This window comes from Phyllostomus discolor, chromosome 11 (genome assembly GCF_004126475.2).
Source record: "Phyllostomus discolor isolate MPI-MPIP mPhyDis1 chromosome 11, mPhyDis1.pri.v3, whole genome shotgun sequence".
NCBI lineage: Eukaryota > Metazoa > Chordata > Mammalia > Chiroptera > Phyllostomidae > Phyllostomus > Phyllostomus discolor.
In genome coordinates this window covers 66920817-66946330 of record NC_040913.2, presented here as the reverse complement: position 1 = coordinate 66946330, position 25514 = coordinate 66920817, and the positions used below count along the sequence as shown (strand labels likewise).

At 41.6% G+C, this 25514-nt stretch overlaps 1 protein-coding gene and 1 pseudogene across 1 annotated transcript in view; one reads left to right on the top strand and one right to left on the bottom strand.

The window, feature by feature from the left end:
- Nucleotides 1-25514, bottom strand: part of CUL4A (cullin 4A) — a 66973-nt gene that overhangs the window by 28039 nt on the left and 13420 nt on the right. The window contains exons 3-9 of the mRNA XM_028526350.2: nt 23394-23497; nt 17226-17295; nt 15882-15955; nt 13150-13312; nt 12495-12584; nt 10670-10752; nt 1804-1871 (exon numbers count right to left, since the gene is read on the bottom strand). Of these exons, the coding sequence (XP_028382151.1) occupies nt 1804-1871; nt 10670-10752; nt 12495-12584; nt 13150-13312; nt 15882-15955; nt 17226-17295; nt 23394-23497 (652 nt within the window). The remainder of the gene's footprint in view (nt 1-1803; nt 1872-10669; nt 10753-12494; nt 12585-13149; nt 13313-15881; nt 15956-17225; nt 17296-23393; nt 23498-25514) is intronic.
- Nucleotides 4596-5258, top strand: LOC114508789 (annotated as a pseudogene).

The window sequence follows — 25514 nt, the reverse complement described above, 5'->3', positions numbered from 1 at the left end:
GATTTAGTCCATCAGTCCAAAAGTGTATTGTCAAAGGATAAGCTATCAAATCTAATTGTTTAGATGATTAATTTTATCTACATACATAAGAAACTGAGAGAAAAACATTTATTGTATATTAGATATTTTGAAGTACTTAACATAGCACGTTAAAAGTTCTTCCCATTTTACATATTTAAAATTTACAAAGATTTTCTAAAACCATACCACCATGAGAAGAACTTTCACAGAAGATTTTCTAAATACTGCTTTAGGGTAAGAGCGGAGAGGCAGCTAAGTCAGAGAAGCTGTGAGCTGGTTGTGTCACTTCACAGAGTCTCGGGCCCTCCTGTGAGCGGGCACAGCCTGTGTGCACTGAAGGTGGTTTAAAGGTGTGTGCGATGCACTGTGGGTTGTAATTAAGACCCTTAGTAAGGACACCAATGTTTGCTATTTCTCTGAATTATATTTTCATCTACTGGTGCAAATTATTGTATAACTTATCTTACTGAATCTCTAAATAATGTTTTCTTTAAGAATTCAAAAATTACAGCTATTTTTTAAATGCCTTTAATGAAATTTAGATTAAGCTCCTACATATGTAAGATACCACTTTCTTGAAACAATATATACAAAGTTCTATTTAAAGTCCTTTTCTTCTTATAAAATGACTGACTTAAAAAAAAGAAAATGCCTAGTTCGAATTCTGAATGCATTTGTTTTAGGTGGACTACAAGTTAAAACCTCATTCATGTGCAAATACACCAGCTGTACAGGTTCCAGTGAGGTGTAAGTAGAAAGACATCCAGACTTGCACCCTGGCTCTCGGCTTAGGAGATGTAACTTGAAGCACCAGCGTCAAGCTGCTGTTAGCGCCTCAGTTTTCTCACTTGTAAAATGGGGATAAGGATTTCAGTGGATTGTTCAAGGACTAGAAGATATTTATATGAAATACAGTGGGTGCTCAATAATGCAATGCTCTCCCCTTTTGGCATTACTGTTTTCACCTGGAAGTTTCACTTTGACTATCTGGGGAAGTAGAATACAAACGAATGTATTTGAGTGCTATTTAGGGCCTTCCCAAAGTTAAACTTTAAGGTTTCCAGTATCTTGAAACAGATTCTGTAGTTCCAAAAACTTTCAAATGATAACATTAAATGTTTAAGAGTTATAAAAAGTAACATTAAGTACTAGAGTTTTATAAATAGTCTCACTGTTGCTGCAAAGCACTCACATTTCAATTACTCTTTAAAGCTTTAGGATCACAAGGAGAATATAAAATTAGCAATGCAACGTGTTCTATTTTCTGTCTGCCTATTTTCCGGGGTAGTCATCAGGGTAGGAGAGTGTACAGTGCTCTGGCTTAGGCAGACCATGTATCTGGCTGTTCATCTGACACTTAGCTGCTCAAAGGACATGGGGAGGAAGCCTGTCCAGGGAAGCACACCTGCATCTGCAGAGGCATTCTGAGCATCGCCCGCACGTCCGTGTACAGGAACAATGGCACAACAAAGGAAAATGAGTACTGTAAAAGTGCCCAGCTGCAAGCTATTTGTTGTCTGGAGGGTCTCTTGGAACCTTTTGGCCTGGATAGCATTTCATCTGACTTCGGCATAAACTGCAGTTCTACTACATGCCTTTCAATATTTTTCTTAACTAATTTTTCAAAGGCTAATTACTATGTTCACTATTTTTAATGATTTTTAGAGATGGTCTTATAACAAATGACAGATGTCCTTACATTTTGATTTGCAGTGTTTCACTTACTTTCTTAATTAAGGACTAGCATTCAGTTTAACTGACACAAGAGTTAGGAAAATCTACCTTTCTGCAGAATTGCTGTTAAATGTTCTCCTAATAGCTGTTTCTCCACACAAGCAATCAGTGGTTTCCTACAGAAGGCAAAAAGAGGACATGTCAGAAGTAAGGTTAAAGGAGAGACCTTGATTAATGGTAAAAGATGGGGGGGTTTACTGTTTACACAGATACTCTATGGAGTCAATCAGAAACCAAAGGGTTACAGGACAAGCATTTCCCGCACACACAGACAGTTGCCACTATTGTCAACACAGACCCTGAAGTATTTCTAAAAACAATTTACTGAACAACATAAATAGACCAATGAATGCAGGGAAAGGTAACACCAGAAGACAGGCAAGTGTGCCCCACCTTATGATAAAAGTGGGCTCCCACGTTTGCATGGCAGTTGGCATTCACACTGTAGTCATTACTTGAATTTAACTTTTGCCCTCCATTATGCTCATTACTTCTTGGATTGCTACTGCATTTCTGCCTTCTTCCACGCCAATCACCTCTCCAGGTCCTATAAAACCCTGACTCCTGCTGTTACAGCTAAGCCTCTCTGTCCTCCTGTCTGCTTTCTACCATTGTCATTTATCAAAATCCATCTCATGGAAGTGCCTTTATGAAGTTCAAGTTGCATGTCACACCCACGATATTTGAAAATTGAGAAATTCAGCAAGCATGACTGCCATAATCATAGGGACACAACCAGTTATTCCTCCTGGGTTCATTATTCACAACTCTTTTTTTTTTTTTTTAAATCAGAGTTATCTCCTTCATGCCAAGGATTATTAATTTTGGCCACCTTCCCAAGCCTTCATTTTATAAGAACTTTTCAATGTATCATCGTAATTAAACCTCACGGGAACACAAGAGAAAGGCGCAGCAGACATTCTGGTCTCCATCCCACAGACGTGAAAACACGAGTTCGGATGGTGTGACCTGCCCAGATCGTATGGCCAGTGAGTGGGGAAGCCGGGAGTTGAGTTCAGTGAGCAATCAGCACCTTCTCCAGTCTGCCTCCAGGAGAAGGAACGGTGACCCAGGTGAGGGTGGGGGAGGCAGAGAGGAAAAAGTCACAGAGGGACAGTAAGAAGGGCCAGTCACTGCTGCTGCTTTTTGTCTTAACAGCTTTATTGCGATAAAAAATTATTATGGCATAAAATTCACCCATTTAAAGTGTACAATTCAATGGTTTTTAGTGCATTTACAGAGTTGTATAACCATCACCATGATGCAGTTTTAGAACATTTTCATCATCCGAAAAAGAAACTTCATACCCATCAGCACTTCCATTCTCTCCGTTCACCCATCCTGCCTCCTGGTCAGAGGCAGACAGTGACTTCTCCAGATTTTCCTATTCTGAACCTTGTCTATAAATGACACGACGTCTTCTATGTTTGGCTTCTTTAACTTAGCACAGTGTTTTTAAGGTTCATTCATGTTGTAACAGGTGTCAGCATCCCATCTTCTTTATTGCTCAATAATATTCCATTTTATTTTACCCAGTCATCAGCGGACAATGGGTTGTTTCCACTTTTTGACTATTATGAACAATGCTGCTATGGACATTTGTGTACAAGTTTTATATGGGTGTGTTTTCATTCCTCTGTATATTTAGCAGTAGAACTGGTATATTAGAGAATCATATGGTAACTATGTTAAACATCTTCAGGAAATACCAAATTATTTCCCACAGCAGTTGACCTATTTTACCTTCCCACAAGCAATGCAGGAGGATTCTAATTTCTCCACATCCTCATCAATGCTTTTGACTGCTGCTTGCCTTTTTTATTATAGCTATCCTGGTGGGTGCTAAATGGTATTGCATTGTGATTTTGATTTGCATTTCCAGGATGACCAACATTATTGAGCATTTTTTTATGTGCTCACAGATCACCTTAAAAAAAAGATTGATTTTGATTTCTTTTTAGAGAGAGGGGAAGGGAAAAAGAGAGAGAGAGAGAGAGAGAAGGAGAGAGACAGAGAGAAACATCTATGGGTTGCCTCTTGCATGCTCCCAACTGGGGACCTGGCCCGCAACCCTGGCATGTGCCCTGACCAGAAACTGAGCCACACAAGCCAGAGTGAATTGCCTCTTCTTGACAGTGTATGGCCTAGGCTTTAGTTCTGCAGGGCAAAAAACTTAAATCATTTTTCATTTCAGCAGTTCATGGAGTGCCTACCATGGCCTAGATGCAATGAGAGTAAAGGGGCAGATAATAAACACTGAGAGGTGAAAAGAGCTCAGGAGCAGTCGTGGGGAATGAACTGCAGCATTTGAGTTCCTTTTAAAAACTGATTTCATAAACTACAGTGACAGTTCACTGATTTGCAGTAAGAGAATTCCTGCCACAGCATCTATGGGTCCTTTCAGGAGACTCATGCTGAGAGGCAAAGGTCCCTAGGGCAGAGCCTGCGGAGTAACCTGGCTGTGTTCTTCGCACGAGGTTTCACACGTATCAGTAAGGGGGTGCGTCACAAAGTACAGCACTGACAGACTGCAGCTCTCAAGCACACTTTTCATCTGTACTGTCACCTGCTGTGCTCTGAATGAAGGCAGGTGAGATGTATGGCTTTGAGTCTGGAAGGGGTGCTCAGAGCCCAGCCTTTAATACAGGTGTGGGCTATTTCTCCTTGGTCTCCCTCTACATTCTTTGAAAATTATTTTTTTGGTTCAGCAGAAGGGAGGGCCATTGGCAGGGGCCTTCGGGATGCCACTTCAGTGTGGGGCTCAATCGCAGGCACCCAGCCTGCTGCTTCTCTAGCAGCACTCTTCTGGCCCGCCCAACACAATGGGTTGGTAGCCCAGCATGATTCCTTTTGTGCTCTTGGGCACTGCTTTTGAGCATCATCATTCTTTATACCAGAAAGCTGGTGGGCACAGTGAGAACAAACAAAAGAAGAAGAAAATGGGGGAGGTGCTAGAGGAGAAAAAGGAATATGCAGTAGAAAAAGTTTCACACCATCAAGTATAAAGAGCAAGGTGGAGCACCTCCTCAAATGAATGGAGCTCTCGGTGAGGACGACATGTGGGAGCCAGGAGAGAACCTGGACTGTCCCAGCCTCATTGGCCAGTTTCTACCGTCACAGAAAACTGCATGAGACAGATAAATCAGAAGCAGCCTGTGTAAACCTGTCTCTGATTCTGAAAGTAAAGGAGAGGAGAACAAACCAAAGAAGGAAGAAGAGTCAGAAAAGCCTCGAGGCCTTGTCCAGTGTTTGGAGCTGGAGTGGATTATTGGGGCTACACCCTCCAGGGGTGAACTCACAGTCCTGGGGAAATGGGAAAACTATGATGAGGCTGACCGGGTCCCAGCCGAGGAAGCCAATGTCAAGTGCCCCCAGGCTGTCATATCCTTCTATGAGGAAAGGCTGACATGGTATTGCTAACCCTTGGAGGATGATGACAAAAAAGATGACAAGAATTAACTCTCCTGAGTACCAGCCCCGGTCACATCTGACTGTGGGTTTCACGTGGGGAGGGGAAGAAGTTCTACTTTTTTTGACACCACAGAGATGGCTTGAGATGTCCTTTGAAAAACGAGTATAGTTTTTGTACCCTACAGCAGCTCAAGTGCTTTAAAGCCATTCCATGCTGTATGGTTTGCACACCCATGCAAGTAGAGGGGAAGGAGCATAAGTGTTTCAAGGTAACCCATTCTCCACTTTGCTAGAAAAGCAAAGGGCCTTCTATGAAGGACAAAACTTGCAGAACAGGTGTGGGGGAGAGTAAAATGTCACTGTAGATCTTCAAAGATCATCTCCACAACCCACAGCCTTCTTCCCAATAGTGTTAACTGCATTTTTACAGCATAGCATGTGTGTAGTTTTGGGCTATAGCTGGTATATTATTTGGGGGTATGTTGGGAACCGCCCTGCCTGGTTTCAGGAGCTGTAATCCCCCATGGCTAAGGCTGAGTAAAGGACTTTGGGACCATAAGCCACTTAGGAGACAAAGCTTATCTTCCTTGTAGGGGCACTGCCTCTGCAGCTTTTCACTTCACCCTGCTTGGCACCAGGCGGATGACTGGTTAGCCAATGATGGGTAAGATTCCTAAAGGGAGGAATGACCTAAGACAGACATGGTCACGAGGCAGCCCTCAAGGGAAGGACTTGGGGGGCTAAAGAAAAAGGGGGTGATGGACCCTCACCCCTCAGCTTTTACAAAACCTGAGTCCTCATTCTGTCAGCAAGAAGTCTCCTAATTTCTTTGCTGCCTTACTTGCCCCGCCTGACTTTAGCCAGAAACAATGCTGGAGGTGGGTGTGGCCCTGTGCTGGAAAAGGGTAGGTTCCCCGGGGCAATAAGACCTGAGAAAGAATACATAAAATCCTGTGAAACCTGCTTTGCCAAGAATGCCCCCAATTTTCTGATAAGGGTCCAAGCATGAAATCAATTTGTTTCCCCAAAGTTTTATGGTCCTTTAGCTATCTGACCTGACTCAGAATAAGCCCTCATAGTTCTTTGAATCTTATCTATTGTTTGATCCTTACTGCCTGAGAATGATTTATGAGTGTCACTGTATTCCTATGCAAATTAAACCTAATAAAAGCCCACTGAGGAACAGGCTCCTGGTCCTTCTTCTTGGAGAGATCAGCCACCTTTCCTCCCCAAGCAGATCATGTCTTGGTAGACTTATTCTCATCCAAAGCGAACAGGGGGGCTCAGTAAGCAAAGCTCGCCCACAGGGGTGGGTGGGGTCGGAAGGGAGGGAGATGGGTAGGATTGCTTTTGTTAAAATTTGGGGCCTTGTTGGGGAAATGGTGAAATAATGGATAGAATGAACAACTAATGATTCAGTTCTGTGTCTAGAATATTTTATTTTTTCAAAAATGTCACTGGCAATCTAATTGAGGACTGTGAGAGACTGCTGAAAAGTTATGAACGCCTAAAACTTATAAGCCAGGGTTGTCCCTGCCAGAGCTTAACGCTATTCCCAACAAACGACTAAGCCAGGCGATCAGTTTCCAAAGCTGCCGTGGCGGGGGTTGGAAACTGGTTGAGAAGGGACAGTTTCAGTCTTTTACTGGAGCATACACACGGCAGATCATTCTGTCTTAGAGGTGCCAATTCCTGAAACTGACAAGAAGACCCTTTCTTTTCCAATTTTGGTGCTATAAATATCGGCCTGTTCAAACTGCTGGTTGAGGTTCTGAGGGAGGGGAAGATGGTGGCATTGAGGCGTGAGAGTAAAGAGAAGGGCCCATGCTCTTGGGGCCTCTCTAGTTTTGAGCTTTGGACCCAGAAACCATTGGTGGCCAACAGCACAAGTTCATCAAATCACTTCAAGAGCTAGATTATTTCAGGAGAAGATTAAACTTTCATATTGGGGCAGCGGTTCACTTTTAACACACATACACACACACAAATTCTTTTTTAATCATAAGAATTAACTAATATGCAAAATGCTGTGATGACTCATGTGATCCATCAGTTCTTGACATCACCCAGACCCGCCTCTAGAACTTCACTGTAAAAATCTTTTAGGCATGTGTTAGGTTTCTTTGAAAGCTTCTGTATAAATGTCAACTTCATACCATACTGTTCTTAATGAAACTGTATAGATTTTTATTTAAAAAGAAAAAAAATATTTTTATTCTGTGAATTCTGAATCACCCAGTGCTGTAGAAGACAACTCAGCCAGAGCTCCTCACATTTCTCCCACCAGCTACACCTGAGCACAGATGCAAACCACCTTTATCTATGATTCCTTTGCTAAATAATCTCCATATACTTCTAAGAAATGTATTTTTAAATGTTGGGGAAAAGGGCTTAAAATACAGCATATATACTAAAGAGTGTAAAAGCACTTATGAGAATAAAGAAAGGATCACTGGGTACACTGTTCTAGCAGCTCCCACATACCCAGACCCACCTCCATGGCCTGTGTCTGCAGTTCCCTTGCTTTTCCTACATGATACACCAGCACACACACACATGTGATCAGTAAGTACACTGTCTACCTTGGCCTGTTCTTGAATTTCATTCATACATATAAACAGAATAATGGTATATGAAAAATATCATTAATAGAAAAAATGTAGCAAGACACTCAACAAAAACTTTTATTTTTCCTTGACTTGACCTACTGGCAAGATATGACAACACTCATCATTTCCTGTTTGGCTTTTCTAACCCTGCCTGCTTCCAGCCCCTGGGGTCTCTCCCACTCCTGAGCTGAAGGTAAGCATCCCCTGAGCGACCGAGTCCTGGCTTAAGCTTAACCGTCACTTCTCAGCACATCTAGGATTTCCAAACAGGCATCTCGAATGCAGTGTGTCTAAGGGCAACCTCATCTTTTCTCCCATGACCCCTTTTATTTTCTGTATTCTCAAACTGTCATAATCCTGTCTCTTTTTTCATCTTCTTGCCCATTCCCCATCAATGAGTCATTAATTCTACACATTTTATCCCTCTAGTCTCTCTTAAAGAAAGGACCCGTCCATTTCTTTTCTATTTCTCATTTAGCTCCCAGTTTTGTTCTGTCGTCTATAGAAATAGATTTCTATTCTTATCTGTCCTCACTTGAATAAACACTGCTGACACAGACATTCCCCCAAATTTTCCCTTTTCCCCTTCCTAGCTACCCAGCCAACCTCAGGTTTAGAGAAAAACTAATTAGATGAAGAGAGAAAATAATGAGACTAAGTGCCATTAATAAAAATAATTACAGTTATAGGTGTCTAACAAAAAAAAATTAGAGTTCCAGCCAAGATGGAGGAGTAGGTAGATATGCTTCACCTCCTCACACTACCAAAAGAAGGAAACAACCAATTAAAAAAACAAACAAAAACCCCACAAAAACCAATCAGAACTGCCAGAAAAATCAAACTGCATGGAAGTCTGACAACGAAGGAGTTAAAGAAGAAACATTCATCCAGACTGGCAGAAGGGGCAGAGCTGGGCAGCCAGGGCATGGCAAGGCAGCAACTGGTGGACTGGGTGGGCAAGGTGGTGGCTTGCGGACTGGGTGGCCCACACTTGTGTGTGGATAAACTGGGAGGAACAACTGGAGAATGAGACAGACTGCTTAGGCCAGGGTTCCAGCACGGGCAAAATAAAGCCTCAGAACCTCCGGCTGTAAAAACCTGAGGGGGTTGCGGTGGTAGAAGAAACTGCCAGTCTCTTGAAAGATGGGTGAGAGCCCAGCAACTGGTAATGTTCCCTCTCTGATCCCTTCCCTACATACAGCACCAAACACAGCAATGTGGGTTGCCTACCCTGATGAATACCTAAGGCTCTGCCCTTTACAGTGTAACAGGTACACCCAGATAAAGAAATGTGGTCCAAATAAAAGAATAGATCAAAACTCCAGAAAAAGAACCAAGTGACAAGGAGATAGCCAACCTATCAGATACAGAGTTCAAAACAGCAGTAATCAGGATGCTCACAGAAATGATTGAGTACGGACGCAAAATAAAAGTAGCAAAGGCTTTCTAAAGTGAAATAAAGGAAAATGCACAGGGAACCAACAGTGAAGGGAAGGAAACTGGGGCTCAAACCAATGATTTGGAACAGAAGGAAGAAATAAACATTCAACCAGAACAGAAAGAAAAAAAATAATTTTTAAAAAATGAGAAGTTTAGGAACCTCCAGGGCAACCTTAAACATTCAACATCCAAGTCACAGGGATGCCAGAAGGAGAAGAGGAAGAGCAAGAAATTGAAAACTTATTTGAAAAAATAGTGAAAGAAAATCTCTCCAATCTAGCAAAGGAAATAGATCTACAAATTCAGGAAGCTCAGAAAGTCCCAAACAAATTGGACCCAAAGAGGAACACACCGACACATATCATAATTAAATTACCCAAGATTAAAGAGGAGAGAATCCTACAAGCAGCAAGAAAAAAGGACAGTTACCTACAAAGGAGTTCCCTAAAGACTATCAGCTGATTTATAAAACAAAAACAAACAAACAAACAAACAAAACCTTGTAGGCAAGAAGGGGCTGGAAAGAAGTATTTATTCAGTTATGAAAGCCCAGTACCTACATCCAAGATTACTCTATGCAGCAAAGCTATCATTTAGAATGGAAGGGAAGATAAAATGCTTCCCAGATAAGGTCAAGTTAAAGGAGTTCATCATCACCAAGCCCTTATTATATGAAATGTTAAAGGGACTTATCTAAAAGAAAGAAGATAAAAAATATGAACCATAAAATGACAACAAACTCACAACCATCAACTGAACCTAAAACAAAACTCTGAACCAACAACTGAACCTAAAAACAAAAACAAAAACAAACTAAGCAAACAACTAGAACAGGAATAGAATCATAGATATTGAGATCACATGGAGGGTTATCAGGTGGGAGGGGAAGGGAGAGAATGGGGGAAAAGGTAGAGGGATTAAGAACATAATTGGTAGGCACAAAATAGACAGAGGGAGGTCAAGAATAGTATAGGAAATAGAGAAGCCAAAGAACTTACACGTACAACCCATGGACATGAACTAAGGAGGGGCGAACGCGGGAGGGAAAGGGGGTTCTAGGCAGAGGTGGATAAAGGGAGAAAAAGTAATGGGAAAACTGTGATAGCCTAATCAATAAAATATACTTTAAAAAAAGATTACAATCAAAATTGTCTAATATTCAATTATATCCCATTAACATAAACAGAACACCTTGTCTCAAAACCCAAAGATGCCAAGTACCTCAGCCTGAATTACTCCCTCTGGATGATAACTTATGAAAAAGCAGTTTATCTTACAAGTGCTGAGTAAATCAAAAGTAATATAAGTAAAGTGTGCTAAGAGCAAAAATACTCTGAGATAGTACTGAATGAGTCTACAAAGATTTACTGGACGTTTACCGAAATTTTAAAAACCAGTCAGGAAAAGGTTTCACCTATGATTGAATTGCAAAAACTAAAATGAACAGTACTTACTGTGTGCTGTGGTCTAAATATGTGATTACTCGGTCTCCTTCTTCCTCTAAACGTTTACTTACATGGTTAAGATATTCTGGGACCTTCCAAACAAAACATTTAAACATGTCAGTAACAAAAAGATTCTTGATTCTACCCAAGAAGCTGAAATACTATTTTCCTTATAAATCTTTTTTAAAAGCAGAATATATATTCAAGCCAAATATTAACACAGATTAATGGGGGTAGAGGAGAGGTAAAGTGGAAAGTGTATGCAGATTAGGGTGAAATATAGAGACGTTTCCTTAAACTCAATTCTGGAGATTAAAATTAATCTCCAGAACTCTAGAACTAGGGTTCTAGAGACTAGGGCCAAGAACTAGGGCCAAGGCAGTACTGCACTGTTGTGTCCTGTTCTCAATGAAGTCCTGGGGACGATGCCACAGGGCTCTTCATTACTGAGGCCCCATGGACAGGTGATCAGCAGCACCTGGGTCAGAGGTTACAGAGCCTAATGGCACCCCATGGCCTGCACACAAAGGGGTCAGCAAAAACTAATCAACAGACTGGCTGTTCATTTGAGGATGCCAAACAGGGTGGTTGCAGAAGATCGGAAAACATACTTCATATATCCAGGGGCAAAGTGTGCCCTTGCTGTCACCCGATAGTGCAGGAAAGGTAGATGAGGTTCCCATCTAGTGGCTCTAGCCAGGCCTGGTACCTGACATGAAACTCCCTCTTCAAATGTACTAGGTCGGCCAAAAAGTTCGTTGTTCCCCATACAATGGCTCTAGCAGCGCTTAGTTGTCTTTAACTTCATTTGGAACGATTTTATTGAGATTGTATTGGGACAGCAGTTGCATCAGCGTGAATTAAAAAAAAAATTTATCAAAACTGATGTATTTTTGTGCAGCTATTTTAATACTGAAGATGGAAGAAAATACATAACATTTTCAGCATATTATGCTTTGTTATTTCAAGAAAGGTAAAAACACCACTGGAAATGCAAAAAAAGATTTGTGCATTATATGGAGAAAGTGCTGTGACTGACCAAATGTGTCAAAAGTGGTTCGCAAAGCTCTGTGTGGGAGATTTCTCACCGGACAATTCTCCACGGTCAGCTCCAGAACAGCTGACGTTGATAGTGATCAAACTGAGACATTAATTGAGAACAATCTATGTTACACCACATGGGAGACAGCTGACAAACTCAAAATATCCAAATCAATAAAGTTATTGGTGAAAATGAAAAATGTGTCTTTATTTTATGGAAAAAACTAAACAGACTTTTTGGCCAACCCAACAGGATGAAGGAAAACAATGGTCAGGTTCAGCCTGCACAGGATCAAGTAACATTTGGGAGACAGTCCCCAGGGGCTTCCTCTGGGACTGTGCTCTAACACCTGCAAAAAACTGGCTGTCAACTTTTTGGATTTCTATCACTGTCTTTCACATGGTTTTTTGAGTAATTTTTTTAATGAGTCACATATGTAACAGTTTTTCATGTGTTAAATAGTCATCTTTCATACTTAGGATTTACCTCTTGTTTCAGCTTAAGTTCCTTTACATACTTTCTCTCAGAAGCTAGCTTACTGGCTTTTTTTTATTTGGAGGGAAGGCAAAAAATGCTTCTAAGGGGAAGAAATTAAATTCTTACTATAATAAGAATAAAACTCATTACTGCGGATTTCAGCCACATCGTAGCTTTCAAAAGATTTTCAATAAAATGTCTGCATGTGTGAAAAGACGCACATTTCAAAAGAAGAAAAAACACTTAGAAATTACACTTAGATGCACATCTATGGAAATGAAATGAGGCAATTCAGAAACAAATGTTTCCTCTCACCTCTCTTTCTTGCATTAACCTTTGGCCTTCTGCGGCATATAGACAATTTGTTTCTTCCAGAAATTTCAGTTCAAATGAATCTTTGTATACCTAAGAAATGAACAGAGTTATTAACCAGTAAAGAAAAGTACCTTTTGAAGTGTTGGTGTACCCCAAATTTCAAGGAAGCACTGCTGAGGTGGCCTGTGCTAATAAGCTGCCTGTACCTGCCATTCCTTGGCTGAGGCCTCACAGGCCAGCTCAGCTGCCTCCTGCATAGCTGACCCCAGAGGCTTAGCTAACTTTGGGTCAGCTGATTCCTGGCTGGCTGACCTCTACTCAGCTGGCTGGGGCAGCCCAGCCCACTTCACTGCTCTCTTCTGAGAGCGCCACCATGCCCTTGTCCTTTTCTATGGAGCACTGGGCCCATGTTGTAAAGGATCTTTCCTTTTGTGGCTCCAGGTGTGGTGTTAGTGTAAGAGTCATTCACTTTCTGGGGGTTGAAAAAAAATCTCCCATATTTTCAACAAATGCTCCTATGATTTCTTTTTTTTGCACTTAAATCTTTGGTACACTCATTTATTTTGGTGTAAGTAGTTAGGCAGGGACCCAATTTTTTTTTCTTATACACTATTAAAAGTTATTGCTAGTACATTTAGAACAATGAGATATTTACCTGAAGATCAGAGAGCATACTCAGCAGACTTCGCAATAAACTTCGGTCAACAGCTTCGCCATTTCTTTCTTTTTCAATCAATAGCAGAATTCCATCAATAGTTTTACTCTGAACCATTTTATCACTAATAATATGGTTTCTAAATAGTTCTAATCCCATATCCCTGTACAAACAATAAAAAACCAAACTATGTTTTAGTTTCACTTTTTAGAAATTTTAGGTGAAGCTCTAGCTACATTATGAGTATCGTCTCCAATCTGTTCTTTTGCTAATTCTCTAAATCCAGGTGTCAAGAATTTTTAATTTTCATTGTTGGCCAGTCTAGTGTGCATCGTATTTCTTCCTTATCAAGGCTGTTATGTTTTCCTGGGGTGGGCAGGCCACTGTTGCAGGAGGAGTGCTGAGGCATCACTAGGTCAAGCATGTCACCGAAAAGTATGTGAATCTTGCAAAAACCTGCTATTGCCAGCCCACAATTTTACACCATTCTTTCTGGGGGCATGAACAGAGATGCTCAAGGGTTTAGGAACGCACCCTGCTCCAGCACCCTTACCAGCCCCTCTGCGTCCTTCCCTTTTCCATCTCTGGTCCCTCTACAGAGCTTGTCATCCAGCTGTTCCTCCCTGGCTTTTGTTCTCTCCTCTATCTGGCCCTTTCAATCAGAGAACTGACATTAAAATGTGATTTTAAGAGTTCTTCTTACTTCCTCAGCTCATGCCTGAGGAATTTAGGAGGAAATAAAGCTGTCAGCTACTATCCACGAAAACCAGTGATAATGGACCATATGCTTTACCAGAACACTTCCGTAGATTCCCTGGGTGCCAAACACTGAGGGGGCCAAATTCAGATCCCTGGGCTGAGCCAGGTCTTCTGAATGGGCAGCCCAGGAACAGCGGTGGTGGTGAGTGGTGAGTAGTGGTGGTGTCAGCAGCAGTAGGAGTATTAATGGTAAACTGTATTAACAGTGAGTGGTAGTAGCAGCAAGCACTATGCACACTGGTGAGCACTGGTTCTGCAGAGCCCTATCTGTGTTGGGAACCTTCTCCTCCAGCACTGTGCCACACAATCGCAATGGCCCTTTCCTGGTCCTTGGAGGAGCTGTCCATCACAGTCTTCCCTGAATTTTAAAGAAGGAGAAGTAAAGCCCAGTGGGCAGCATGTGGGTTCAAGCCAGCCACCTGGGCTTGAATTCTGGCCCCCCGTTCACAGGCTTGCTGTGACTCCGAGGCAAGGAACTTAACCTCTGTGTGCCTGTCCTTCTATAACACTAAATCACACATATTATTTCACATCTATAAAACAGTTCGTATCGGCCCAGGCAGGTACCCATCGTGTAGGAAGTTCTGTCCACTAGAATCTTCTTCCTAAAATCTAAATCTCAATTTAAGGCTTCAGAAGCAGCCCACCAACAGGGTATTTCATCAGCTTCATCGCTCTGATTCTCCCACAAAGGGCACATTCTGGGTAAGCTGCTGTCTTGTTTCCAAGGTGGACTTCCTTCCTCTACTGCCTCTTTCTCTTAGCTACTGGGCCAACGCTTGCTCCTCCCTCCTGATCCTTCCCTGTGTGTTTCTCACACACCTTCACCATGATTCTTGTACTATCATGCTCAGTTTTTCTGCCAGTTGCAATGGACTGAGTTTAATACAGTTTATGTTCTAAGCAATGTTTATAGTTTACCTCATGGTTATATTATAAACATTTATAAATTAAGAGATCAGGCTTGGTACCCTGACAATCCAGGGACAGGAACTTTTTGAACTTTGTGCCTCAGTTTCCCCATCTATAAAATAGAAACAGTAAGTCACCCCTTAGAGCTGTTCTAAGGAATTAAGTAAATTAGTAGGTGTTCAGGCACTTAGAAAAGGGCTTTGCCTAGAGTAGAAGCCATGTGATATTCTGTTATCAGCATTACTATTTTTATCATTTCTCTGAATAAAAGCTATCTTCTGTTCAGTGCCTGCGTTATAGAGGATATGCATGGGTGTCTAGCATGAGATGTGTAGGAGTCAGAGAAGGTCAGAGAGATATGTGGAACAAGGGGGAAAGGAAAGTGTTATTCAGGATGGGGAGAATTTCATTAAAGAGAGTGTCCAAAGCTGTAAAGGTGTTAGATTACATTAAAAAAAAAAAAAGTGACTATGGAGTCTGGTAACCAGGAGATCACTGATGTCTAAGGCAAGGGCAGTGTCCATTCGGTCAAAGGAGAAATCGCGCTGCTTAGGGTTAGGGTGAAAAGTTGGTGAGGAAGTTGGAAAACAACTTTTCAAAGAATTCATGTTTAAAGGTAATGAGAGCATACAACATCACTTCTGAATAGAAGCCGAGTCCCGCGACGTTTCCCTCAGAGCAGGGGTGAGCAGTTTGCCATCACTGACTCCAGATGATCCTGAAGTCCAGAGCTCAATTACAGAAACGTGGCTTCACACAGCACTTCTGCACTTGCCTGCTGCGTCCGCTGGAACACTTGCTGCAAGCTGGAGAACACACTAGAACTTGCTCCCCCTAAGCTGGCCTGCCCCAGCTCCACCCTGTCACCCTCACTGGTAATGGAGATGCTCCAACGCTAAAATTCACCTGGGCCCAGATGTGGGCACTAGTGATTTTGGCCGACATAAAGGACCACAGACAAATGACCACATGTGCCATCAAATTAACCAGGAGAAGACACAAGTCAAACGTGCGATTTCAGTTACAGCAGCAGATGCAGCTCTGCTGACGAGGGCACTCACCAGATAGAAGGAAGCATGGAATTCTGAAGTACATAGGTGCGGTCCAAAAATAGGAAAATACTTCTGATCATGATCTGGAAATTAGGAAAAAATTTACTTATGTATCCTATTAACAAACTATTCAAAATTAGGCTATTTGAACTACCGCTGTGCTAGGTGCCCCAAATCTAACAATAGTTTTTTCTTGATGAAAGGTGTTTCTCTCCAAGACCCTCAGGATTTATTCCCTACCCCCAAATTTAATTTTTCCCCCTTCATTTTTGTTTTTCATCTCTTTTATCCAGAAATGTGACTGTAGGGATTTTAAAACACTTAGCCTAAAAGACAACTTTGAAGTTTGGTTATTTTCTGACTGATGTGGTAAATCTCATTAGACTGGGGAGATGCTTTAAGCTTTTTAAACAATTCTTTTTACATGAGAATGAGGCTCTACTTGGACTCTGCTGTGCAAGCAGCGTGAGGAGGACACAGGTTCATCAGCTGCTCCCTTTGCCGTGCTAACACACACACTGTAACCCTGTAATTCTCCTATCATGAAACTCAACAGACTCTGTTGTAGAGGTTTGCTTACACCTGTAAGCAAAACCTCCCCAACAGGCATTTATCTAGTTCTACCATCTACCAGGTATCTGGCCCAGAACAGAGACACATTCACTGTCCCCTACCTACTTCATGTAGGAAACAGAAGAATTCAACCTACTTAGGAAAGCTATTGATACTATTTTCTCACATAATGAACAGCCAGATCACTCTAAAAACTCGTAACACATAAAATCAAATAGAATCTATACATTTACAAAAGCCTAATATGTTAGTTGTCTAGTTATAGTAAAGTTCTGGCATTTACGATCGATTATCAGTCATAAGCTGGGATAAAGGAGAAACTTAAGAGACCCACTGAGGGATTACGAGTACTGCGAGCCCTCTATCATGTCAGGTCAGTCTGAAGGCCAAGTTAGCAGCCAGCCCCATTCTGAAAGAGCACAGTTCACCTTCCCCAATTTCCTCTACTCTGGTGTCCAAATATGTTGGATGCTTGACCCCGAAGAGAATCCCCCAAACAGAACCTCCCTATCTGAGCTCACAATCTGGCTCACACCTACCTTAGGTGGGTGAGGGGAGATGGAGGAGGCCATGCTTTGATAAAAAAGAAACAAAAAAATAGCTGGATTAAAAGGGGGCACATACTTCCAGCTACTCAAATCTCTTTCTAACCTAAGTGAAAGGCTGAATAACACCCAAGAGGAAGTGAGATCAGACATAAAAAAAAGCAGTACTGATGAAGACCTGGGGAGAGTGTACCATATATAAAATCAGTATTAATAAAAAAGTCAATATGCTTACCATTTGTCTGCAATGATCTTGCCAGCATTTGTTAATCTTCTTTAAAAATAAAACACTATCTAGTGAGTCTGTGCAGACCTGCTAAGGAAAACTTTAGAAATGTAGGGAAATTTATTGCAATTTTAACTTAATTTCAGCTCTCTTCACCACAGAATATAAAACCAGAAGTTCAAAACTCATACATGCAGTTTTCCTTATTTCCAGATCTCATAACCTATCTGTTGTTACTCCTGCCTGCGCTCCCGATTTTCATTTCTCATTGCCCTCTTTCTGGTTCCCCTTCCTTTGAGTAGCACTTTATTGCCAGGTGACTTTCAGAACCCTGCCAGCTGAAACTAACAGCCGGGTCATAGGCTTCTCAGACCTGGGTGACTGAACCAAAGGCCCTGTCCCACAAAGGGCAAACCCTGACTCAGTCCTGTGCCCGAGCTCCTAGAGACGCTTATCCCAGGGACAAGGAAGCAGGTTGATTATTAATAGCACTGAGGGACTGGCAGCCATTGAAAAATGGCTGAGGTTTAACTTTAACTTCTTGTCTCAATGAAAACTACAAGAAGTCTCATTCACGCACTAAATTAGGAACATTCTCGGCTTGAATCTCGGAATATGTTTTTAAAGAAAGATTCAAAATGCTGTTTATAGGGAAAAAACCTGAAGGAAGGCTCCTAAAGCAAACCACAGTTAAGTGCCATAAGCACTGCCCTCACAGGTTTTTGCAGTCGAACAGTCACAAACGTCTGCACACTGCTTGATGGTTTACAAAGCAGTTTTCATGCCTGTGCTCATCTAACATTTGTACAGATGCACAAAACAGCTTGTTGAAGTGAAAAGACAGGTGTCCTAGGCTTCAGTTCTGCTCTACCGCTTCTTAGCTCTATGACACTGGACAAATGACGAACTTTCCTGGGCCTCAGTCTATGTGTAGCAGACTCAGAGCTGTTGGGAGGTTATATAAAATGTTAGCATGCAGCTAGGAGAAAACACACACCACCCAGGGTGTGTAAGTCAGACAGCCATTGGGAGCCTTCAGTTGGTGAAAGGTCTGACAGAGAGGGGGTAGCCAGCAGGGGGCAGGACAGCAGCCAGCACTTTAGAAAGAGGACAGAAAATCAGGAGAAGTAGTAGAGGGACTGACGGGCACATGTGTTTCCTTGTCATACCAGTGAGGGTAGCTGACCACAACCACAGTGGTCCTAGCCAAACATTTTATTTTATCAAGGCTTTGCCAATATATTAAAAATAGACAGTCACAGCGAAGGCCTAATAGTTCAATGGTTAACAAATTATTCTAGAAGAACTCTGTTATAATTGCTCAAATTGTAATAGCCCACTGCACTAGAACCTTATATGGACAGTCTCAAAAAACAGTGAATCAGTCACAAGCACATTTAGACAGGTGCCCCCATGGAAGTGACCCAGCAGCTCTGGCACCCAGTCGGTGCTGAACAAGAGACACTTGCCTGGGGTAGACACTCTGGCTGGCCCCCACAGGCAGTTGCAGACTGCAAGGCTGCACAGGGTTAAACCCACACCAGCCAAACTGACACCACTGGTTGGCTCAGGTGCCGCAATTAAGCAAGGCAGAGCTCTACCCAGTACAGGGTTTCGTTTCATTAGGATAGATAACTCCAATGTGAAGGGTTCAGTAAACAAAAGATACTTTTATTTAAAGAGCTGGGTAAAACCAATATACATCTTTAATAACTTTTAGCCATCTCCTGTGGGGGGAAAATGTGAAATGGTAGGCTAATATCACACGGTAAGGCATTTACTGAGATCCAGCCTTCTAAATATTAAAACCAATTCCATACCCAAAGCTGTAACAGTAGCCACAAAGCTGCATATGAGTACCCTCAGGATGTAAGACATACAGGCACGCTGACAGCTCGTCAACAGTTTGTTCTTCTAAGAGGTTCTCTGACAACTATCCTTTTTAACTTTTCGGAGAAGAGCCGATCCTAGTTAAAAGAACTTACACGGTCTACTGTGGTGAGTTAGGCAAGTCTTCAAATAACACAAAATTCCAGTGACAAAATGCTCGTAACATACCATGGAAAAAACTACACATATGTGTGATTACAGTGATTTAAACAAAAAACAAAATAGTACTTACACTGGAGTAGAAAACAGGTCCTGTTTTGCCAAAATTTCTAAACCAGGTTATCCTGCTTTTCTTATCCCAGCAAAGAGAGTGTCACCAACCTTGCCTTGTGGCAGTGGAGAGCAGGAGATAGCAACGATCCTAGATCACACGCTAGTAGCAATCACTTACCACACAACACCCCTCACCTAAATTAGGTCCCCTTGTTACAACTGCTGAGCAACTATCTTTCATAATTATCAAAGTTCAGCCCTGGCTGGTGTGGCTCAGTGGACTGAGTGCTGGCCTGTGAACCAAAGGGCTGCCCGTTTGATTCCCAGTCGGGGCACATGCCTGGGTTGCAGGCCAGGTCCCCAGTGAGGGGTGCACGAGAGACAACCCACACACTGATGTTTCTCTCCCTCTGTTTCTCCCTCCCTTCCCCTCTAAAATCTTATAAAAGTTCACAGTTTACAATATTTAATTACTTCCTCCCTCTGTCTACAGAGCCCATGGCAGCAGGAACCATGTCATGTTCACCTCTGAACCCTAGCACTAACCCAGGGTCACTCTCTTGCTATGTGGTCTTGGGCCTTCCGGCGAAAGACAGTACCTATAACTTGGAGTCCTGTGCAAATGTTCAAAGCTTAGCCTACTGCCACCAAGTGCTCAGTGCATGCTAACTGCACACCAGTCAGGTGAGTACAATCAGAGTCTTCATAAAGAAGCCCAAAGCCTGCTGTCAACAGCAGATTATAAAAGACATGCTTAAATGGTGCAGCTTCATGATTTCCCTAATAGCAAAACCTTTGTTTCTTTATGCATCCTGTTTTAAGAACTATAACTTCTGTGTATGATTGATCAGTGATGCCTCATGCTAAATAGCATTTCTCTGACTAAGCAAATCTGCATAGCTATAAAGCTGAATCAGGGGAAGGAAAAAGTGACTTCTGCCCATAGTTATTCACAGCTTTAGATTCTCCTTTGTTTGGGGGAAAGGCATACCACACCAAGAGAAATTAACTTATTTTGAAAGGGGCAGATAAGTGCAGAATTTATCAAACATATCAACAGAAAGGATATGGCAACCTAAGAAAATAACAGTAGATGATGCAACGCCACAGGAGTCCCGTATATCTGATGTTTACCTTACGAAGGGTTTTCTGAAGTCCCCCTGAATTCTTATGTTGACTTCAATAGCAGCATGCAACCAACATACAGTAGGTTGTAGTCCTTGAATCTTAGAGTTATATAAAATACTGGAATACCCCAGAGCAAGTGAAACATGAGTATCTTTAACTTAGAATATTCCTAGCCCAGTGAGAATCTGGGCATCTGCAATAGCACTAACACTTGGCCACTTGTAAGACCGGGATAGGTCACACACCTCTTCCAACAAGGATGAATTCTGATGGCCAGACTATGTCACTCATCACCCACCCCAATCCCTAGTGCACCACGTGACCTCTGCACTGCCAAACTGTGGCTTAGACAGGTTGGCTGTTCTCTTTACATCCCAGGAGCTTTTAACTCTTACCACACTGTTTCATAAATGTGTATCTTTATGTTTCTGTCAATCCCAATGGAGTTTAAGCTCTAAAGGGCCAGAATACCATTTAATTTATGTTTATTTTTCCAAGGACCTAGCACATGGTAAATATAAATGTGTACTGTCTCTGCCCTATTGCTAATTTATCTCATCATTCTGTCAAAATGACTTTCCCAAAGTACAGTCTAAATACGTGGGTTCTGGCTTTAATAACCTGTAAGGACTCTCAGATGCACACAGATTTAAGTCCAAAGACTTAAGATGTAGATAAAAATGCAAATCAACTTAGATCATTGCAACTCAGTATTACACCCTCAAATTTCATCAACTCTCCCGGGACACAGTCAAACCACAATGCTCCAGGTGAAAAACCTTTCACACTCTGCTTTCTGATGTCGATTTACTCTGTAGCTGGCTATAACCTATTCATCCTTTAAGATGCAATTCAAGTGTTACTTCCTTTGGGAAGATTTGTCCCAAATGCTTCACGTAATTGCAGTTCCTGTCCTTGACTCCAACAATTTAACATTCTGAACTCTGGATGCCTTGCATTACTAAGGCACACATTTAATCTGGCAGTGCCTTTTTTTTCCCCCTTTCTTCTTTTATGAAACAAATGGTACTTTTTTTTTAAAGATTTTATTTATTTATTTTTAGAGAGGGAAAGGAGGGAGATAGAGAGAGAGAAACATCAATGTGCGGTTGCTGGGGGTCATGGCCTGCAACCCAGGCATGTACCCTGACTGGGAATCGAACCTGCGACGCTTTGGTTCGCAGCCTGCGCTCAATCCACTGAGCTACGCCAGCCAGGGCTACAAATGGTACTTTGTAAAACCATGGCTTTGTCACACCATCAAGGGCATACGGTAATTCCCCTGTACCTATCACAGCGTTGTTACTTCTCGGAGGGTAGATACCAGGTATGGTAATCATTTTTCTCTTTTCTAGTAGAGTACACAGGAAGTAAGTTGCTTATTGAATGAGTTAATGAACACATTCATGTAACCCACAGGACAGGATTAACTGGCAGGGGATAATTTGATCAGATAATCAAACCATAGTCTTCCAGTAAGCTGGGACGAGATTCTCACACCAGCTCGCCCTTACCAGCTCCGGTCTTGGAGAGAAGGCTCGGCAGTCTGCCGATGACTTCAGGCTAAGCTGAGAGTCAGGCTACTTTTCAGACCCCAACGTCCGGGCCTACCCCCCAGGATTCCTGATGCACTGAGCGTGTCTTCAGAGGACACCTCTGAGATATGGTACACACTGGCCAGGTTCCAAAAGGTCATCGTCAGGACAGAGCTTTGCCAGATAATACTGTGGAGGTGTATTTACAGGTGTCAATGTAAGAGAACCAGACTTGACCTCACTGACCCATTTATGGGGAGAACTACAAATATTATCCTAAACTATGACATCTCATTCTGGAATTGGACTTCATCCTCATTTATAATTAAGAGCCTCAATGCCAGGCAGAAGATCTGCTGCAACTGCCAAGGGAGACTGTAGTGAGCTCTAAATGTTTCAATTTCTCAATGGGACAGAAAGAATTCCTTCAGCTAGAAGAAAACTTCAAAATGAGTACACTCCAACTACCTAACTTCACAAATGAAGAAACAGAGGCTCAGAAAAGTACAGCTACAAGCAGACTGTCATCAATCATAAACCCACTTTCTACGACATGTGGGTGGCTATAGTAACAGGAGGGGCCTGGGGAACTAGATGGAGGCCCAATTGTAAAGCACTGTTTACAAGGTGTCTAGCTCAGTTTGCCTAGCAGTCGTCTGGTTGCAGATGGCAAAATGAGTAGCAAAATTCTAAGATGCCCCTGCCTATAACTTCTTCCTGTTGACTATGAGTGGGGCTGTGAATACAATGGGTTACATCATATAAGGCTGTCTTAGTAGACCAGAGAGGCAGATTTTCCTGTTAACTCAGAAGAAGAAAATAACCATGTTGTCAGGGAAGGAATCTCATGGAAAGAAACCAAGAGTAGCCTCAGGGCACTGAGAGGAAGCTCAGTTCTGTAACTGAGGGTGTGAACTCTGCCAATACCTGCATGAATCTGCGGACACCTTGATTTCAGCTTGTGAGATCCTGAGCAGAGAACCCACTGAGCTAACTCTTGACCTATACAACTATGGGCTGGCAAATGGGTTTTGGTTCACAAGCCAAGTTTGTGGTAATTTGTTACAGATCACAGAATACTAATACAGGTGGGTTTTTATAAGAACAAAGGATAGCAGAACTCAAACTTTAAGACATTTCTCAGAACTTTTCCTAAACACTTAACCGGACTCAATGAAAGGACACTTTTACTTTAATCAGATCAGCAAAGTGATATAAATTCTACTTAAAGAAAATCTATTATATTGGGCCATGTGAAGCAAATTTAAGGTTTTTGTTCTGTAAATAAAAGGGAATTTTAAAAGCAATTGTTTTAATATTAAGGATACTCATTGGTTCTTTATCCTATTACTCTGCAGTTTCAAAATATTTAGGTAATGAATAGAAACTTCATGAGCCAACAAAAGGATATTCTCTGAATTGAAGAATTTGTGCTTGGACATGATCTTCACAGACCTGGCGGAGCTGCTTGTAAAGCGTTGGGGAAACTTTATGAGAACAGAGATTTTCAACAGCCTTAAAAGAAAACAAACAAAAATAAATGAATTATTCACTATGAATAACAAATTAGACCTTTTAAAAAAACCTATTGGTGCATGTAGCTATAATTATAACAGAACACTTATGTAATTGTACGTAGTTATAATCATTTGCATGAAGCAGCCCCCCACACTTACATATCTACAAAAGGCCATTACTGTTAGAACACTGGAGCCCAGTACTGGCTTGGTAAAAATGGTACTTCACAATAGGTAGTATCAACACAGATTCAACGGCACATCTATGACAGCCCTGTGATTCCTGGGATTTCAGTTGGTGTGCCTGTACTATATTTTAGCATCTTACAAAACTCTATTTTTTCTCTACTGCAATAGTCTCTAAACCTTGCTGCACACCAATTACCCAGGGACTTTAAAACAAGTTCGATCCCCACGGCCCTGTTTCTACATGTTCTAATCCATTAGTCTGAGGTGCGGGCCACAGGAATGTGAGTGGCCATCTTCCAAACAGGTGGGAAAACAACAGGAATTTCAGCTACTTTCACTTTGACTAGTGAAATGGTTCTGTCTATAAAGAGCAGAAGGAAAACAAGTCCAAAATGTTTGGGTGACACAAGGCCAGGTTGAATTGTTTCCTATTTTTCTGCAGGTGACACATACAATTTATCTAAGTTTGTCTTATATTAATGAGGCAACAAGTTTTTAAGGCCAAAGTGTTTTTCCTGAAATAGTTTCATCCACATCAAAGAAATGTTTGCATATTCTTATCAGTTCTAATAAAAATTTCAAGTCTCATGCAGAAAACCAGCATCTCTGTCAACCCAAATATGAAATTCTACTAACAGAAATGTAGTTTTTCTGACTAGTTTTGAAGCATTTAAAAAATATGGAGGTTAGCCCTGGCTGGCATAGCTCAGTGGATTGAGTGTGGGCTGCAAACCAAAGTGTCGCAGGTTCGATTCCCAGTCAGGGTACATGCCTGGGTTGCAGGCCATGACCCCCAGCAACCGCACATTGATGTTTCTCTCTCTCTCACTCTCCCTCTCCTTCCCTTCCCTCTCTAAAAAATAAATAAATAAATAAATAAAATCTTAAAAAAAAATGGAGGTTATAGAATAGAAACTGAATTTAATTCAATAATATATTCCTGCCCTGGCTGGTGTGGCTCAGTGGATTGAGCACTGGCCTGTGAACCAAAGAGTCGCTGGTTCGATTCCCAGTCAGGGCACATGCATGGGTCGGGGGGGCCAGGTCTCCAGTAGGGGCCGTGCAAGAGGCAACTACACATTGATTTTCTCCCTCTCCTTCTCCCTCCCTATCTCTCTTTAAAAAAGTACATAAATAAAATCTTTTAAAAAATAATATATTCCTAAGGGGGGGAAGGTAATGCAAAATTTTAAAGGTAGTCATTGTAGTGATACGGTATTAATAATAACAATACTTAATATTAGAACAGCTATATATTAACTAAATTAAATAAATATAATAATTACCGCTACATAAAACACATGCATATTTACAAGGGTCAAGAGAATATGAAATAATGACAATAATTTAAAAATTATAAATTCTAGCAAGTTTCTTGTAAGTATGATAACAAGAAAATACAACCTTTCTCCTACATTTTCTTACTATAGGAAAAAAGGATTTCTACTTACATTTTGTTTTTACATCCTTCAAATCTTTTCTCAGTGTCCAATTCCATTACTTTGTAGTCATGTCTTTATATTTTAGTCAAAGATCTACTATCATTTTGTCTCTTAAAAACTCTAGGATAACCACCCTCTGGTTAAAGCTGGTTTATGGCATATTGCCACTAGTAAAGCATTCCTACAGAAGCACTTTGCAGGAAGAGAGCCCAAATTTTTCCACGAATTTCCTTGCCTGGTTAGCCTAGATCTAACCTGTTTTAAGAGACAGAGATCCAGAGACGTGTCTGTTTTGGAGACAATGCACCAACCGCAAGCAATGACATTTCATGGACAAGCTAAGTCAGCATTCTAGAGAAAGGCTCCTGACTTTGGGTTCAAGGT